The sequence below is a fragment of the Magnolia sinica genome, chromosome 1, assembly GCF_029962835.1.
Source record: "Magnolia sinica isolate HGM2019 chromosome 1, MsV1, whole genome shotgun sequence".
NCBI lineage: Eukaryota > Viridiplantae > Streptophyta > Magnoliopsida > Magnoliales > Magnoliaceae > Magnolia > Magnolia sinica.
Window position 1 is genome coordinate 114,694,357 of NC_080573.1, and position 20,050 is coordinate 114,714,406.

General features: G+C 37.0%; 1 protein-coding gene across 5 annotated transcripts in view; it reads left to right on the forward strand.

Moving 5' to 3' along the window:
* Positions 1 to 20,050, forward strand: part of LOC131254917 (uncharacterized) — a 56,129-nt gene that overhangs the window by 15,342 nt on the left and 20,737 nt on the right. For all 5 annotated transcript variants that reach the window (XM_058255622.1, XM_058255628.1, XM_058255638.1 and 2 more), the window contains exons 7-11: positions 3,110 to 3,171; positions 7,932 to 8,000; positions 11,192 to 11,297; positions 14,662 to 14,732; positions 15,083 to 15,183. In XM_058255622.1, coding sequence (XP_058111605.1) covers positions 3,110 to 3,171; positions 7,932 to 8,000; positions 11,192 to 11,297; positions 14,662 to 14,732; positions 15,083 to 15,183 — 409 coding nt within the window. The remainder of the gene's footprint in view (positions 1 to 3,109; positions 3,172 to 7,931; positions 8,001 to 11,191; positions 11,298 to 14,661; positions 14,733 to 15,082; positions 15,184 to 20,050) is intronic.

Below are 20,050 nucleotides of genomic sequence, written 5' to 3' on the forward strand. Positions count from 1 at the left end.
CCAACTTACCAAAAGAAAATGCTATTGTCAACTCATGGTTGCAGTGAAGAAGTCTACCACTTTCTGTGAAGTAATAGGGTTAACAAGTCTATAAATTTCTTGCTTAAAATCTTATTCAAGTTCCATATTCCAAGTACAAGCATGTGAAATAGGATGGAGGCAATCACTATTGGCCATGAGAGGACAAATTCACAAGATTTTCCCTTTATTGGGGACTTAGAGGCTGGAGGTCTTTTTGTGCCAACTTTTTGTGATAGAAGCCTATCAGCAAGGGGCAATTGATGTAGAGTTTTGAAGGTGTGTGATTGGTATGATGGTGAATTGGGAACGTTGATGACACCTAACCATCTATCTAGGGAGGAATGTTAGTGTGGCTTGACCTGAGCTAGTGCAGGAGGGGCAGACAGAAGATGTTTCAGATTAAGATGTTCTGCATTGAAGTTGCTCATTTGTATTTGCCTAATATATCTAAGAGAGGGAATTGCATAGAGACACCTTTAGTGGCTTTGTACTCAATAAGGCAGTGAAGTTGGTAGCAGTAGCTGTTGACAAGTAGAGAATCTTCCCAGATTGCAATCCATCAATCCATTTAAAACCATTAGGTTTATTGAGACGTGCTATAAAACCAGGTTGTTGTCCATCAATCTATCTTCCATGAAAAAACAAAGCATATTGAGGTAGATTTCCATTTTGTGATGTTAGAAGTGGAAGGAAGGGAACTATTGTTCTCAAGGGAAAGGAAAAGAAGTTTTTATTGTTTGTTTCTGATAAGATTTTCAAGGGAAAGGAAAAGAAGTTTTTATTGTTTGTTTCTAATAAGATTTTCCCTGAAAATTGAGGCCCATTTTCAAATTTGTTATTTGGCAAAACAAAACTTTCCATGGGAAATTTCCTTGGCAGTTGCCTGTATGTACCACATTGTCACATAGGGCATGTGGTGGAGTGCTTGAAGATGGACTCTGGCACATGTGGGGCGCTTGAAGATGGGCGTTGGTACATGTGGCACATTGGGGTGCTTGAAGGCAAATGGTGGTACATGTGGCACATGTGAGGCACTTGAAGGTGGATGGTGGCAATGCGTGGGGGTGCTTGATGATGGACATTGGCACGTGGGTGCAAGAAAAGATGGACGGTGGTACATGGGGCATATGGCATATGTGGGGCACTTGAAGATGGACAGGGGTACATTGCACATGTCGCATATGTGGGCCACTTGAAGATGGATGGTGGAACATGTGGCACATTGGCACATGTGGGCGCTTTGCTAAAAGATGGATGGTAGCACATTGGCACATGGCACATGTGGCGTTCTTGAAGATGGATATTGACACATTGGCACATATGGGACATTGGAAAATCTGACACATGTGAGGCACTTGGACATTGGCATTTGTCACACATGCATGGCATATTGGAATACGTGGCACATTGGAAATTCTCCTCCACGAGTGTGGGAATAAGGTGGGAGATGAGAAAATAAATGATCTAATTTCCAAGAAAATTTCTTCTTTGAGGTGTCCTATGCTATAACTATGGTAGTCATTCTATTAGAATTCCGAGAAGGCCTTCGTGGACTATTTTCTTCTTTTCCCATCATGTCATTGTCATATTCCTCTTCCGAGGGTTACTATAGTAGTTTTGACCATTTCTGTTAGTGCACAAATTCTTCCAGAAATGAATCATTACTATTAGCTAATTGGAGGAACAAAAGTGGTCAAATTGATAAAATATATCAAGTACTTGAAATTCTCCTAGTTTTTCAGAAAATGATATTTACTCAATAGTCTCAATATATTTTCAAATGATCTCCATAGCCCTAATATCATGATAATATCCTAATATTTTCCTAATATTGTCATGATAATATCCAGGTATTCAAAAGTTCTGTTCCCCTGCTCTTTCTTTTTTACATTTATTTACGTTTTCTATTTTGCTTTATTTATTACTTGAAAAAAAATCGGCCAGATTTTCTTGAATATATCCCAGGAAATTTGAAGATATCTTGAGAAATTCCTACCTGAGAAATTGCTGAGAATGAGATTTCTGACTATGGACCAAGAAGTTCTTTAGTTTGAGTCTCAGCTACACAGTAACTTGTCTATCATGTTTATAGTGCGCAATTTTGATTTTAAGATTCTTTTTAGTTTATTTAGACTTCTTTTCAAACTTAATCTGAATATTTTTTTATAGCTATAACCAATGCATTTGCTAGTAAAATGATTTCAAAGAACAAATTGGCCAGAGAAAGGTTTCTATTCCCACCACCTATTGATTACTCATATGCCGCATATCCTCTCTATAGTAATAATGGATATCACTTGATATCTGAATTAAGGCCTCTTTTGTCCACAGGAAGTATTTTTCTTTTTTCCAACATTCCCAAGGGGTTGGGGTGGTAATGGGCTGCGTTTGGGCAATGCCAGACTAGGTTTGGAGCTCGCCCCCCACTTAAGACATAAGGCCAAGCCTGGCATGGGCCTTGAACAGCAGCCCCAAGCTCGAGCCTGGAAATTTTGGTTGTAACTGGACCCAACTTGCCTGGCCCAAAATATGATAGATCCGTATTTCCTGCTTGAATTTTCCTAATCTATGCATTGATGAAGTTGGCCACACATGCAGAAAAAATAGACATTTCAAAGGAAGGAAATGAACAGTCTACATTCAAGATAAATGGGTTACCTAACTGAGGATTAGAATGGCATATTTGTAGGGTATGCCAGTGACATAAAGTCAGGTCGGGCTGGGCCAGACTGGTCGGATAGGGCTAAAATGACTTGAGCTCAAGTCCAACCCGAACATTGATCAGGCCATGCATGCGAGGCCCAAGCCTGGCCCAAAGCCATGTGCATGCTGGATGACTCCCACCATTTAAGGAATGATGGAAAACTCACTCTCCTCTGGCACAATATCAACATGTTGCTTATTTAAGGATTCCATCATATGCTTGTAACATTTTCATGTTCCTTATTTTTGGCAAAAGATGAAGGACACTATTTCTTTTTTACTTTGTGGTAGCTGATCTAATTGTGCTGAGATATAAAAACTCTAGGTTGCATCTTACATAAATGATTCTTCACTTGACTAATGAGAATATTTGGTGTTCTTCTAGGTATCCATCATATTGTAGGCCAAATATATGGCCTAGCAATGCTTTGCCTAAACTTGAAGAGGGTATGTGAAAACCTCAGATTATAAATTCTTACCTGTGAATCGTAGACATTTATTTTAATCCTTTAATTTATCACCATATGCTGAGGACTTCAGGTGATGTACTTTGAAGACATGCACCACATGGAGTGGACATTTTTTTATTGTTACAGTCTTGCCCATAATACATGATATTTTGAATTTATTGGGTAGTGAAAGGTCATATTATTTAGGTCCATGTTGAAATTGACAGTTTAAGAAAAATGAGTCACTAAATCAGAGCTACTTAAATTCGGGATCTTTGTAATTTTTAATTATTACAGATGAGCCATATCCAACACATACCCCGTTCCATTCCCGTGATTCGTCATTTCTGACATGCACACCTTGAGGATTAGTGAGATTAATCAATGTGGGGGGAATATTGGGGAAGCCTCCTGCTTGATTGTCACACAGTTTTTACCACAAAAGAAAGAGCCATAGGTGTTCAATGCATCAAGTGTTTAATAATATATAAAAGCAGCTTGTGTTCACTTTCCCATACCTAGATAGAAATAACTATTTAGTCCTCGTCAAAGTTTGATGGGATTCCAAGTTGTATGAACTGGTCGACCTTGACCTTTCCAAATAATCGAACACTTACCAGTGACAATAAAAATTAGTGAATGGTTCCTCAAAATGTTGGGACTTTCGGAGTCGATTTTTGTTATTGAAGAAAAATATTCAAAAATTGTCAGGTACTTCCACTTTTTTTGATCCAACACTCTAAAATTCTTGTTTTTCACAATCCAATAGTGTAGCCTTCACTCTCATCTTACATGATCCTAGAGAAATAGTGAAGGCTAAGGCTAAGGAATAGTGTAACCCCACTCAACAGAGTACTTTATCTAATTAACCCGTGGATCATGGAGAAAGGGAGTCTTGCTTTGTTAAGCTGAAGGGTTTGCAGAATTTTCACTTAGTATGAAGCTCATCTTCAAGCCCGAGCCAAATCCAAACCCAGCCAAAGCAGCCTAGACCCAATCCAAGCCCAACCATAGCCCAGAAGCTCACCCAAACCCTAGAAGCCCAAGGAATGGGACCTGCAGATGAACCTAGGACGTTGTGGGGGCACAACTTATGCCAAGGGTGGACATTTTTTTAATGAAAATTCGTTCGATGCGGAAAAAAGTTTTTCCGTATCTTAGAAAAGAAAAAAAAAAAAAAGGGGCCCTGGACACTTTTCTGCATCCAGGACTAGATTCAGGACCCACTTTGATCCCCAATTTCTCAAGCTTATGGAATTCAAACCCCATGATCCATATTTCCATATTGAAGCCCATCAAGTTACCTTTCCAACGAGCCTAATTTCAGGACGATCCAATCTGCAGGCATGAAGTTATGATCGAAATACCAGACCATGCACGAGATCAGTTGATAGTTATAGAATTGGAATTTGACCTAACTTGTGGACCCAGCATCTCCCTAACCATTATGAATTTGTCCCTAAAACCAAAACCATTAGCAAGTTCAACAAGTTCCCTCTCCAACAAGCTTTAGATCACCCAAATCCAGAACCCGATCACCAAGTTGGTATTAAAAAACCAAAATTGCGTGCCGGACTGTTTAACGAGAACAATGTCTGAAATTATCATCTTGTCTTTTTCAAGGAAATCAAAATGCAATTTCCATTTTCCTTTAACCTTTTCCTTTAAAAAAGAAAATAAAATAAAATAAGATAATGAATTTATTCAGGCCAAAGTGCCAAAAAAGAAACAAGCAAGAAAAAAGGAAAAGAAAAGAAAAATACAACCAAACAGAAAAGGAAAACAAGGAGGAAATGCAACCAAGCTTGTTGAAGCACCCAATCCCATATAAACTGATGAATTTTACAGATAACCCCCAAAGCCGAGTGACTCCTATTTCAGAAGCAGTAGTCATTCCTCTTGCCCCAAAGAGACCAAATAACTGCCAGCATAGGAGCTCTCCAACCAGGAAATTCCTTTCTCCCCAGCCCTCTCGAGTGTAAAAATCGGTGATCGAACTTGGCATTGCCTAGGAGAAGCCAAATTTCAGCAAGACATTGCTCCATACTTCCCTCTCCAGGCAACAATGAATGAGAAGGTGATGCACAAATTCCACATCCTTTGACCTTTTGACCCATTTTTCACCAAAATATCCTTAGGACCCTTAGTTTGACTCTAAGCTACCATTTGTTTTTACAAAACTATCTCCCTTAACTAACTTAGTGAAATCCCAAAACCACCCCTCTTTCAAGCCATGTGATTTTCCAAAGTGTCTTAATCCCAACCATTCATTTCCTAGCCTCTAGAAACCTCTTAGAACCATCTCTAAACCCAATTGACCCTCAATTCCCTAAAACTTGTACTCAGACCACCCAATTAACCTCCAAGATCTTGCCACTTGTCAATGATCCATAACTAGCCTTCCCTTAGACCACCCTCAACCTTCCTTCAAATTGCAAGAATGCCACTCCTCTCTTCTATATATAGAGGTCTCTTGCTACAAGAGAGGGGTCTTGCCTCTTGAATATCCCAAGTCTGAAAGCCTCTCTAGGAATCCTACACTTCCTTGTAGCCATATTTTGCTAAAATTCTGCAAGAGAGAAGATACTATGGAGATAGCAAGGGAAGATCGGTTGGGGTTCAAGAGCTTTGGCACCTCCTCTCTAGGCACTAAGAGTGTAGCTCCACTTTTAGGAGTGGCATGTGATGGCTTTTGTAACCTCTTGAGGGAAAGACTTCCCTTATTCTTTTACTTCTCTTAATTCCTTTAAAGATCAATCTACAAGATAAGACACTTCTTCACAAATCTATTCCACCCCACCAGGAAGTTGCTACCCAAACTGGAAGTTGCTACCCGAACTTCAGTTCGATCCAAGCCTAGTTCAAGTTGGTGAACATCTCGAGAGAAAACACCAGAGGTCAATTCGCTACATTCCCCTACCTCTCTAACTTCTTTCCCTAATCCTCAAAAACTCTCTTTTCTCTTTATTTTGTCTTACTTTTGGGGACCTAGTCAACTATTCATTGAAATTCCAATCGTCGGAATCTCATTATCCTCGTATAGACTGCTTTGCGGGGTAGGGTGCCTAAACCCTTCGTTCTTTATAATTGTGGTCTTACCTAGGATCAATGTTTTAAATGTCAATGATATTCGGCCGATATATCTCATGATATATCTTGTATCCCACTTGTGTGATACGAAATGCACAGGTAGTTCCGATATATCCCACATGTTCGAGTCGATGAGCATTTTAATTTTCGTTCCCTTTTTTTTATTATTGAAATTATATTAAATTAGTGTCAAATGGTTATAAATCCATTGGTTCTTCATGTTTTGCACGAAAAATCATGGAGTTGGAGCTTTAATTTTGATATCCATTGGTTCTTCATGTTCTCAATGCTTCTTTTTTTTTTTTGAAAATTTCCTTCAACCAGCCATCAATTGAGACTAATTTCGGAGTATTTAGGAGTATTTGACGAAATGATCATCATGTACACTCTAATTTCGAAATTTGAGTATTGGTTCTTTGATTTGGCGAAAATTGGAAAAAAAAAAAAATTGAAAATTTCCCAAATACTCCCATATTGCTTGCAATGTTGAACTCCAAACATGAAATCAAGCATGTATGAGCGTTGATCTACTGATTTTTAAAGTCCATGTCAATTTTCGAAAAATAAAAATCATTTTTTAATTAATCGAAATTTCCCTTCAACCAGCTGTCAATTGAGACTAATTTCAAAGTATTTAGGAGTGTTTGATAAAATAATCATCACATACACTCTAAATGTTATGCATTCAATTTGAATATAAGTTGTATTAGTTTAGTCAGACAATGCATAGCTAGGGATCCTATACAAAGGAAACCTAGTATGTGCATTTCCTTTTTGAGATGTTATGATTTAAAAGTGTGTATTAAGTCTTTTTTAACAATCCCTGAAGTTTCATTGAAAAATTCAACCATTTTCCTAATGTTTCCCCATGTTTCCCAAAAAGTGCGATAAATTACCTGATACAAATGATATATCCCGTGCGATAACCGATGTGTATCTGTATCCTAGGATGTGATACGTAACGCGATACCGATATTTCAAACACTGCCTAGGATTTTGGTGAAAAGACCTTTGTAGAGTCTATTTCTTGGAAATATGAAGGTTTCTTACAATTCGATATCTTGGCAGCAAACAAGGATTCTAGCCGTCCTTGAATTATACAAACAAAAGACTAGTGATGACTCCAAAATTGACCACACAGGTCTACCACGCCCAGCTGGCCTTTGTTGCTATGTTGATAGTGACCAACACTTAAAGAGTGTAAACTACCTTAAAATTTAATCGTTGTTTTTATTATAATGTCACTACCATAAACTTTAGTTGCGGTTTTCAGTTTAATGTCACCATTAATCAATTTTAAAATTTTAAATAGAATATCTAGATGTCTAATTGTGCCAATGCAAGGGCATCTTGTAAAATCCTTTTGTGACAAACTGTGCAGTAAGGCGTTTTTATTGATTCTAAGAAGCATTCAGCATGCTTTTGTTGATATTTTAAAAAAGCACCTTCAGTGAAGGTAATGATGAATCTAATCATCAATTGACTTTGACGGGAACGAGTGTTGATTTGAACTTCCAAAAGAAGGGGTAGAGTGTTGAATTTCAACAATGTTTATTGAATTCGCTTCACTTGGAAGTAATGCATTTCTAAAAGAGAGCATTGTGGTGTTCACTTTGAATAAATTACTGCTCAAGTTTATCTATTGAATATTTGCTACTGTACTTGTAGCATTCAAGGCTCTTGGGAAGCTAATGTTGGATGTCGGATTGATGTTGGCTTATCACTGTGACCGATATGGTATGCTTATTGTATTTCATTTTCTTCATGTTGATAAACTATATCAAAGGAGATTTAATTCTTTATGCCTGTTGTAAAATGGAGATAATAGACAATCTGCTCAGTTAGAAAATGGATGTTCTGTGAAATTAAATTTTTTGTTAGTGCTAACTAGCATCTCAGTCCATGCATCAATTGTAAACTCAAGAATCTGGAGAATGTTTTTCTATATTTCTTCAACCCAAAGGTGGGTTTAAATAACCACTCTACAAGACTATACAAGGAAGCTTATTTAGAGCTTCTCTATACATAGTTTATTACAACTAATAACCCATACACAATCCCATATACATAATATTCTCACACCCCCCCTCAAATTGATATGGGATAATGAACCAACATCAGTTTGCCACGAAGAAACCTATGACAGGATGAGGTCATAGTTTTGGTGAATAAATCAGCAAGTTATAGCTTTGATGTCACATGAGGAAGAGAAATGATTCCAGCTGTGTATTTTTCTCTCACAATGGCAGTCAACTTCAATGTATTTAGTACGCTCGTGAAATACTGGATTGGAAGCCAATTGAATCGCACTGAGGTTGTCAACATATAATGGAGTTGGCAAAGACAAATGAATCCTAAGATCTGTTAACAATCCCCGGAACTAAGTAATTTCACTACACGCCTCTGCCATTGCACGGTATTCGGCTTCTATGCTGGATCTAGATACCGTGGTTTGCTTCTTCCACTTCCAGCTAACCAATGATTGTCCCAAGAAAACACAATAGCCAGTGGTGGACCGTCATGAAATGGGACAACCTGCCAAGTCTGCATCAGAGTAAGCAGATAATTGTGGATCATGCGATGATGGAAAGAGAATCGCTTGATTGAGGGTACCTTGAAGGTATCGAATAATGCGATGAACTGTCGTCATATGCAATGTGCAAGGTGCCTTGACAAACTGGCTAACAACATGAACTGCATATGAGATATTAGGACGAGACATAGTGAGATTAGTCTGATACCATGTAAACTCAAGAATTTGGAAAATGTTTTTCTATATTTCTTCAACTCAAAGGTGGGTTTAAATAACCATGCTACAAGACTATACAAGGAAGCTTATTTAGAGCTTCTCTATACATAGTATATTACAACTAATAACCCATACACAATCGCATATACACAATATTCTCACATCAATGCATATGGTTTTTCCGTTGAAGAGAAACAGGAACAAGCTGGGACAATGTTTATCTTGGAAAATCAATAGCTAGACAAGTTGAGGAACTCTCCTTTCTCAAACCTCATGCCATGCTTTTATTCTATTGTTGCTTAATAACTTTACTGCCATCATTTGATAAATTTTCCATGTTTGGAATGCTATAAAAGACTAATTAATGATCTTTGTAATGCAGCACATACTAAATGTCTTTGCTGCACATTTCGTGGGTTCTTTGATCGTTAAATTACTTTTCTTTTTCTTTTTCTTTTTTCGAAAGGGAACATAGATTACCATTGTTTGTTGATGATTGCAATAATCAACTACAGCTTATTGTGTTTTGCTTTGGAGAATTCTTTGTACCATTGGACAGAAAAATAATCAGCTTAATTATTGATTTTATAGAAGGTGAACATAAGGTCATGGAAGAAACTTTGTATTATATTTGTAAGTTTCAGATGCTTATGCCTGACTATAGAGTCTCACGAATTGAACTTTTGAACCTGAATTTTGATAATAGGTGTTCTATATCTCATAATCATAAAGAACATTAATGGAGACTCTTTTCTCTTTTGGGTGAACAAGTTCTTTATGGAAAAGCTCTCTATTCTGATTAGGACTTCTATTCTTTATGGAAAAGTTCTCTATTCTGATTAGGACTTCTATTCTTTATGGAAAAGTTCTCTTTTCCGATAGACCCACTGTTGCTGTCTCTCCCTACCATGTTGCTTGCAATGCTCATCAACCACTTCGCACAGTAAAAAAGGTATTGAGTTCATTCTGTTCTATAACCAGTGGTTATCAGCCTATTCTTTGAGACTTGATGGTAGCATGAGGTTGATTTCTTTAATAAGTTTTGGGCCCTGTTTGGTAGACGCCTAAAATGAGTTAATCTCATTTTAGTTAACAGTAATTATATGTTAGAACTCTTGATCTCTAATACATAATTACCGTTAACTAAAATGAGGTTAACTCATTTTTAGGCATCTACCAAACAGGACCTTAGTTCTTTAATCCATAACAAATTGTCAATGAGAAAGGTTGAAGTTTTAACAAAACTTATTCTGGACAGTTATTTGATTTCCTTTGTTCCCTTGATTATTTCATGTTAGACTTCTCCTGTGAATCTAATTGTCAGCTTATAACTTGCTTGATTTTGTTTTCCTGAGTTATAACATGTGCTTGGTGTCTTTTTTTCAGAGTTATAAGATGTACCTTGTGTGTTTTTTTCCAAGTTAAATGGCCTTTTCATATGAAAGTCAAACTCAATTATATTTCTAGCTTTCAAAACGTTTTAAAAGCTTTATAGTATTGCAGGTTTATTTGTTATTTTTATTCTGTTCTTTTGTCCATTTAGTAGTTTCATGTAAGATCCCAAAACATGTAAGTCTCGCCCAAAACATATGATAAATGAGGTGATATAATCTTTGAGAAAAATAAGTACACAATGTTTGATTATAACTTTGCTTGCGCAAAGTTATATATGTGGTGCCTACCATTTGTTGATCCAAATTGTTCAGATGGAGGGCCCGTGGTGGACGGGACATACTTAAAAGGTCTCCCCTGCGGTTGATCCTGTCTGATTGAGCCTCCATTATATGTGGTGGGCCATTGGTTTTAATTGTCCTTTTTCATTGATGGATAGGATCATCTGATGCAGGAGATATCAGGGAATGGTCCATCCGATTAGGTTATGGCAAGGTAGGCCATACCTATACCATTTCTGCACCAAACAAAATTGCGCTTTCCTTCCAATCAAACATCTTATGACACTTCATAGTAGAGAATGGTCCATCCAGTTAGGTTATGGCAAGGTAGGCCATACCTATACCATTTCTGCACCAAACAAAATTGCGCTTTCCTTCGAATCAAACATCTTATGACACTTCATAGTAAATATCATTCTTGTAGATCCATCACGTCACTTTAAATGTTACTTTGCAAAGAAACTTCTGTGCATGTGAGTTTGATGATTCTTTATATTTTCAATTAGTAACCAAAGGGGACCTGTCGCGCAATGATGAAAGCCTCAAGCAGATACTTCTGCGTTCTCGGTGCCACAAAGGTCGTCTGCTGTATTACTTTCCACCACCACAGAGGTGATCATTGCTTCTGGTGTTTTTATGTTCTGAGGTTGGAAATTAATGTTTGGCTGAATGATTTCAATTTGCATTCACATGGGTTATATACGTGGCACTGTGTTTTTCGTATGTGGCTGATTTGATTTATAGTTTCACTGCTTTCCATATTGAAATTAAAAATACAGCAGAACAGAGGTGATTATTGCTTTCAGTATTGTTATGTCCTGACATTGGATACATCTGTTTGGCTAAATGATTTCAATTTGCATTCACATGGGTTATATGGCAGTGCGTTTTGCATATGTGGCTGATTTCATTTATAGCTTCACTGCTTTCCATATTGAAATTAGAAATACAGTAGAGTTACGATAAATTACACGATGAATAGGCATAGATGCTAGAATTCAGTGAGATTTTGGTTCTACTCTTCTGGTCTTTCACTGGCTGAAGTGCGTGACCAATCAATAGCTTGTTGAATTGAATTCTATTGTTCTTAAAAATCCTGTTGACTAGATTTCTTTTTCTGAAAGAAACTGGTGACTTATGCAAGGTAAGAGAAAATACATCAAGAAAGGGAAACAAATTTCCTATGAGAAGAGCAGGGGGAAGAATTCTCTTCTAACTAAAATATCTGCTAGCAAATTCACCTGTGTGTTATTATGGACAAACATAATGAACAACCTTGAAGCAAAGAAATGAATTTCATTAAACACAAAGAAATGCCATTGTCATGAAGGAGACCTCCCGTGCCACGGGGGTCAGGAATCCTGTTTACTAGATGTGAATAACAAAAGAAGAAGTGTGCCATATGCTTTTGAATTTAGCTCATATTAATTTTGTTTGTTGGTATTGGAAAGGGGTTTTGTAGATTCCTACAATTATAGGGTATTTGCAAATACTCACACTGTTAATTTTCCGTTGTTGCAAATACCCACATTCCGTTAGTTTTTTGTAACTTTCGTTAGCCACCATTAGATAATGACAAAAATACCCATATGGAACATACCACAAAATTATACTCTATGGGAACATAATTCCTTTAATTCCCCTCCGTATGGAACATACCACGAAATAATTTTAATTCGTTTATTTAGTTGTAGAGAGAGAAAGAGGTTTTAGGGTACAAGTAGTTTTGTCATTTTTCAAAAAAATGGTAAAAGGTTAATGGCCGTTGGGTACTCGCAATACCACAGATTAACGATGTGGTTTTTTGCTAACGCATTATTTTTATGTGAGTATTGCAAATACCCTATTATTTAGGTTGTTATTTCCAAAAGCCTCTATTGCAAATATCCAATTGAAATATGGATTTGCTTTCACATATTTCCAATTGGGCCGGCGGTGAGAATTAATAGAAACCATGTCAGTATCGGTGTGTATCCAAACGGCCATTGCATCGATCATTTTTCAGTCAGCTAAATTACCAGTAATGGTACCGCACGTATTCCATGGAATTTCTGGAAGTGGAAGATACCGGTCTCTCTTCAGAAGTTATTTGAGTAGATTGCTACCTAAAATCCTTGTGAAAATTTGTTCTCTAATCAGAACATTGATATAAGGACCCAACATATGATAAAAAAAACAAATTCATTTCAGCCACAAGGAATGACATGGATGATGTTACAGAAAAGTTTCTGCATGAACATTTTTTATTTTTTAGTTTTTGCTGATGGTAAGCTATTTGTTGGGATGCTGAGCAGTTTCTAGGGGAATCCTATGACTAAAGGTGCATTTTGATGTACTGTCAAATTGCAATTGGCTGGACCAAAAAAATCCTCAACATTTCAAACTGTCTTCCATGGCACAGTTTAAATTATCTTCAAACTGTGATTCTTCACTAGAAACTATTCCTCATTTTAAAGCTTGTCTATGTTCTTCATTTTCTCTCCATGTGTGGGATGCCATTGTTGTGTCCTCATTCTAGCTCATTATGTGCCTTTTATCACCACAAGTGACAAATAGATGTCCTATTAGCTTATTGCCAATTGGAACTATTTCATGCTCCAGAAACCAGATGAGCTGTAATAGGCTTGCCAGAGGCATCAAATGCTGTGAATCTAGCAACTACAGACGACTCGTGTCATCTTTTGGCCATGTAATTAACCAGCTAGTTAAACTATAGTAAACTTATTCAACTACTTATCCCAAATTCCAAGCTTGCACAATTCTCACTAATGAGGGCACTAATTTAGCCTTTGTCCCTGGACGTTGATTGGGATGAACTAAAGTTTGCAACAAATAGCTGAACCTAGCGCTCTAATTTTGAGTCAAGGGAAAGGAACCGTGTAGCTGAAATAACTCACTTAGAACACCTTTTAAAGGATTACATGGTGTGGTTGGATCAAATAAGCCCTTGTGGAATGAATACTCAGCTGCTTGTGAACTGTTGGGTACGGTCTTATTCCACGTGTGTTCAATTACTCTTTCACCTGCAAGCCTTTGTCCCTTTACAATCAAAATTAGGCCCTTTCCTATTTGGGCAGACTTTTTTCATCATATATGTATGTATTTGATGGGATTGCCATTACTTAAATGGTGTACAGATGACATACATGTAAGTCAATCAAGACCATCCAAATCGTGGATCTTGCTATCTTTGGAGCATATTTCAAATAACTACAGACCGTATGATCATAACCATGTAATTGATGGCCATCAGTAGGTTTAAAAATGGTCAGGAGTCAAAAACTCAACAGCAAATATGTGATGGTCAAGATCATCTGATCAGTGTGATTTTTATCCTATACTACGAGTCTATGACTGTTCTTTATCGATGTACTTGTCTGCAATGTGTATGTTGGATTTGTCACGACTATCTGTCTAATCCATATTTGATTGTATTGGTTATGTTATTTAGTTATCATCTATCAATTCATGTTATGATGTAATGAGAGGGATGTGTGGGAAAACTAGGTAGGATGGAATTAAGAATAAGGTCATTTGAAGCAACCTGGGAGTAGCCCTAATTGGAGATAAAATTATGGAGAGCCAATTGAGATGGTTTGACCATGTGCTAAGAACACTGGATAAGGCCCTGGTAAGGAAGGGAACTTTGATTGTAGTTGATACCCGTAAAAGGAGGACAAGAGGAAGATCTATAAAGGCTTGGATAGAGGTTGTCATAAGAAGGTTTTGTGACTTTTGTCACTTACGGAAGATAGGTCATAAGGAATTTTTGACGACATAGGATTCATAAAGCTGATCCCAACATTTTACTATGTGTGGCACAAACTTCTCTTAGAAGATTGCTTCTTCAGTCACAGGTTGTTACCTTCTTTTTTTTCATATAATTCTGAGTACAGACAAAAAAAGATTGATTCTTTTGCTATTCTCATAGATGAATATATAATAATTCCTGGAATATTTTCCTATTATCTTACAGTGATTGTACCCAAGATCTTGGCACCATGTCATCTTGGTGCGGATGGCATACTGACTTTGGTTCTCTTACAGGTGATAGATTTGCTTCCACAACCTTTCTACTTTCTTTTTTCTCATTAAATCTTAGAAGGGTACGTAGAATTCATATTTTTATTCCTTCTCTGCTTCCAAACAGGTGTCTGCCTAGTGTCCATTTTTGCAATAAAGAATAAGATATTTATTATTCTTTTCATGTCTAAAAATATCATTACTGTAAAATTTCTATTCTGCCTATCCGTGGACAATTGTTTATATCCATAGTTAAGCAGCTTGATAAGTATTCTGACCAGACATTACATTTCCTTTATCTGGAAATCTCTAAATTTGTATAATTATTAATCTCGATTGAGGCATTAACTTCCTGTTTTCAATTCCATATGTAGGTCTTACCCATGGTATGTTTACAAGAGATGGTGTAGAAATAGCATGCCATGATAGTGCTGCTGGCCTTTATATTCGAACGCGAACTGATCAGATTGTCAAAGTAAACTTTCCAGTTCCTTCTTTGGCCTTGAAATTTTTATAGTACCTTACAAATGTTCATGCTGTCTTAGATTCATTTGTCAGTGAGTTGATGCATATTTCTTGTTGATGCATTGTGTGACGACACGTGTGGGCCACCCTGGCCAGACGTGGTCCCACAGTCACTCATGTTGTCCTCATATGTTTTGGTTTATGGGGGGCCTTTGTCATATGTTTGGACTATAATCTCTAGGCCTATAAGTCATTGTTTATTTTATCTTTTAGTCAAAGGAGTATAATTGTAATTTTCTTGTATTAAGTGATTGCTATAATTATAATAAAAGAGATGTGAGGGCATGTAGAGCATTCTAAGCTCTCTCCTCTCCTCCTTTTCCTCTTACTTTTTTCTTTTATTTATCATTTTCTACATGGTATCAGAGCGTAAGTTATCCGATACCTTACTCTTCTCTTTCTCTCTCTATCGTTTTCTCCTCTTTCTTTTATCTTTCTGTCTTCTTTGTGGGGAAACCTTAACATGCTTGGGCTGACCCAATCTAAGCCCTTTCCCTCATTGCACCACCACTTGGTGGGTGGTGTAATATTGTTCAACAAAAGGGTGTAAGGCCCACTTTTATGTTTCATCCAATGTTTTTAATAGCACTCGTAGTGTACGCCACGTAGCATAGCTAAATAGCGTAAATCCCCTGCAACGTACACTACAGGGGTCTTAGCGTATGCTACAACTACGTTTTGTGTGGTGTTTGTAGCCTACGCTATAGTGTATATTTTTTTTTAAATTTTTTTTAGTTTTGTTTGTTAAAAATGGTGTAAAACTCACATTATAAAAAAAACTTAAATTGTTAAATTAAAACCAAACCTTTCTTTGTTTACTTTCAATTAAAATGGTGGTGATCCTTTGTTGAAGTTGGTGTGAAACTCACATGCTAAAATACCTTCAAAACTAAACTTGAAAGAAAAGGGTTTCGAAAAGGGGTTTTTGAAAACCACTCTTTGTATAGTTGACATTTGTATTGTACTTATTACTCTTAACCTATGGGATTTTTATTTCTTTTCATACTTGTGAGTTGTGAGTTGTGGTTTCAATTAGACATCATTAATTAAAGTGGTTTTCTTAGAAAGTTGTTGATGTGATAATTATTTGATTTGGTTTATGACTTTATATGTGGATTGGCTTTTGATAAACGCTAATTAATAACTTGTTTGAACATGCTTATACTTGAAAAAAAGAATCATCTTTTAGGCATTTTTATAATTTTTGCTTTGTCTACTATTTACTCTATTTTTCTTATTTTTAAATTAAAAAATAGAAGTATCATGTAGCTTACGCTACATGTTATGCTATTTGTGCTACACACTACGAAAGGTCGAATGTTATTGCTATTTAAAACACAAATTTCACCTGTGTGATGTGTTAAAAGTGGGTCATCTCTTATTTACAATGGAATCTACATTCAAGACATATTTTCATTCCAGTAGGGAGATGAGTGTGGGAGAGTACTATTCTTCCTTTTTTTTTTTCTTTTTTTTTTTTTTGGGTGGTGGTGTATATGGGAAGAATTGAATGTGTATCAGCCGATGTCAACAAACATTGAGACCGTGAAGGCGTAGAAGGAGGAATTCCATGTTGCCAAATTTCTTTCTGGCCTTCGACCAGAGTTTGAAGAGCTTAGATTCTTGGAGGAAGTGAGATCCCGTTTTTCATAGAAGCTTTTGCAAGAGTTCAATGTACAATTAATATGACCACATAGGGTTCCTCATCATTTGATCTGCAATTGGCAAAGGTGATGGAGGGAGCTGAGGTGGTCGTGATCCTGGTGGTCGGTTGGGGGGCAGAAACTCAAGGGAGGTCGTGTTGGAGGCAGGAATACTTATGGTGATTATGACACAGATTCCGGTGATGGTTGTCATTGTGGTAAACAACATTGCACACATTTTAGCCTCAACAATCATACAGTTGATACATGTTGTGACCTAGTGGGAAAGCTAGCTTAGGCTAATCAAGTTTTGCTCATTGGATGATGGTTTTGAAGGAAATGTGTTCAAGTTTGCCACTCATGTTGAGTTAGGTACTTTAGGCGACACGGTTACTATGTCTAAGGATGAATATACCATGCTTCTGAGAGATCACTCCACCTATGCCTCCTCCTCTGCAACTACTTTTTTGCCCATTCTGGTACAATTTGTTTTACTTCTTCCGAGAGTGTCCCTTGGATTATTAATCCCGGCGCTTCCGATCACATGACTAGTAAGCGTAGTATGTTGTCTCAATTAGTCCACTCCTCATCCATCTCTTCCGTGACATTAGCATATGGTACATCAACTCGTGTATCTGGGGTGGGCATGGTCTGTCCTACTCCAAGTCTCTCAAATTGTTCTGTCAAATTCTGTCATTCCTATTGTGAGTTTCAGGATCTAAAGATGTGAATGATGATTGGTGAATGACATTAATTAAATGGACTCTATTACTTTGATCATGGAATAACAAGGACTGGGGTTGCATTGCAAATCAACATCGCTGCTCATCAGTGGCATTCTAGGCTTGGTCACCCATCTTTAAATACTTTGAAGAGTCTGATCCTGCCTTTGTCATATGTGTCTAGTCTATAGAGGGAATCTTGCAAGTTAAGAGAGCATCATAGAGTCTTTTTTTTTTTTTCTTTCTTTTAGATGAGGATAAAGTAAGTGATAAACCCTTTTACTTGGTACATTCAGATGTTTAGGGTCTGGTTTATGTTTTCAGATTATCTAATTTTAAATACTTTGTTGTCTTTTTGGATGATTGCTCTAGATTGATATGGTTATATTTGATGAAAGACCATTATGAAGAATTTATATGTTTTAAAGAATTTCATATGCAAATACAAACTCAATTTGATGTTAAAGTGTGTATTCTAAGGTCTGATAATGCTAAGGAATATACATTAAACTATTTTTGTTCCTATCTTTTATTCCATGGCATCATTCATCAAACATTTTGTGCACACACACCACAACAGAATGGAATTGCAAAGCATAAAAATCATAATTTACTAGAGGTTGCTAGGGCATTGTTGTTAGATATGAAGGTTTCGAAAGGCGTTTGGAGTAATGTAGTTTTAATTGCATGTTATCTCATAAACCAGATGCCTCCATCAATCTTAGGTGATAAAACTCATTTTTCTATCATATATTCCCAACGTCAACCATTTTAAACTCCTACTGAAGTTTTTTTTGTGTATGTGCTTTATATATCAATTTAACCATGTTTCTTATAAATAGAACCCAAGGTTGTACGGTGTGTTTTTCTAGTATACTCCTATACTTGGTAAGGTTACAAGTGTTATAGTCTAGTCAATCTCAATGGCTCAGTGGATCATTTAAAGGCTCGATTGGTTGCGAAAGGAAACACTTAGTCTCTAAGGGTTAATTACTTTGAGACCTTCACCCCTGTGGCCAAGGTTCATTCCGTACATGTGGTGATGTTTGTTTATGCAAATTTAGATTGACCTCTGTACCAACTTGATGTGAAGAACACCTTTCTTAATGGGGATTTGCTTGAAGAGGTGTATATGGAGCAATTGTCCGACTTTGTTGCTCAAAGGGAGTTAGATAAAGTCCGTCATCTGAAGAAATCAATTTATGGATTAAAATAGTCTCCTCATGCTTGGTTCAATAAATTTAGTAAGGTAGTGTTTCAGTTTGTGATGAAACACAGTCAAGCATATCATTTGACTTATGTTCAACGGAGCAAGATAGGTACCATTGTGTTAGTTGTATGTGGATGATATCGTTGCTGCTAGAAGTAATAATACATGTATTTCTGAGTTAAAGAAGTTCTTGCAGCAACACTTTTGCACGAGGATTTGAGTTGCCTTTATTACTTTCTGAATATTGAGGTGGCAATGTTGAAAGTGGGAATTAATTTGTCATAGCGGAAGTATGTGATGGATTTCTTAGAAGAGATAGGTCTGCTGGAGTCTAAACCAATTGAAACTCCCATGGATACTAATTTAAAGTTGACTATTGATGAATGTGAACTGTTTGATGATATAGGGTAATATCCCAAGTAATTGGCAAATTGATCTATTTGACGATTACCCGACTGAATATCTCTTATACAGTCAGTGTAGTTAGTTAGTTTATGTGTCATATGGAAGCCGTGTTTCACATTCGTAGATATTTTATAGGAGCTCTTGGCCGTGGAATCCTTTACAAGTGAAATGGACATCTTAGAGTAGAAGTGTTTTCTGATGCAAATTGGGCTGGCTCTCCTTCTAACAAGTAGTCGACCACAGGTTATTGTACATTGTAGGAGGAAATTTAGTTACATAGAAAAGAAAGAAGCAAAATGTTGTTGCTTGTTCTAGTGCAAAAGCAGAGTGCAGGGCTAGGGCTGAAAGTTAGGTGGGTTGGTGCTCAATCCTAGCCCAACCCAAGGTTTCTATACCTCAACACTAACCCAACCCAACCTCGGGTTAGGAATTCTCAACCCAAGACCAACTGATGAGGACATCACTTCACAGACACCCTTGCATACGTATCAGAGGAGGAGGTGGGCCACACCGATTTTCCTGTGGCTAGGCGAGTATCCATGATCGTGCTGAAGACCTCATGTGCATGTGCAAGCATCTAGAAGACCCCACATTGGAAAGATGCACATAAGCTGCTTTAAGGAGTGATTTAGACCGTTGGATCAGAGGGACGTAACAATCGGGCCATTGGATCACATGATCAGGCCATTGATTGCGGATCGTCCACACTAGTTTTTCTCAGCTTTTATCAGTTTATAGGATTTAGTTTTGTTTATGTTATGTTTGGACACTATTATGAGTGTTTTTAGTTGATTTTAGTTAAGCTATGGCTATTTTCGTCAAAATTCATAAAACAGG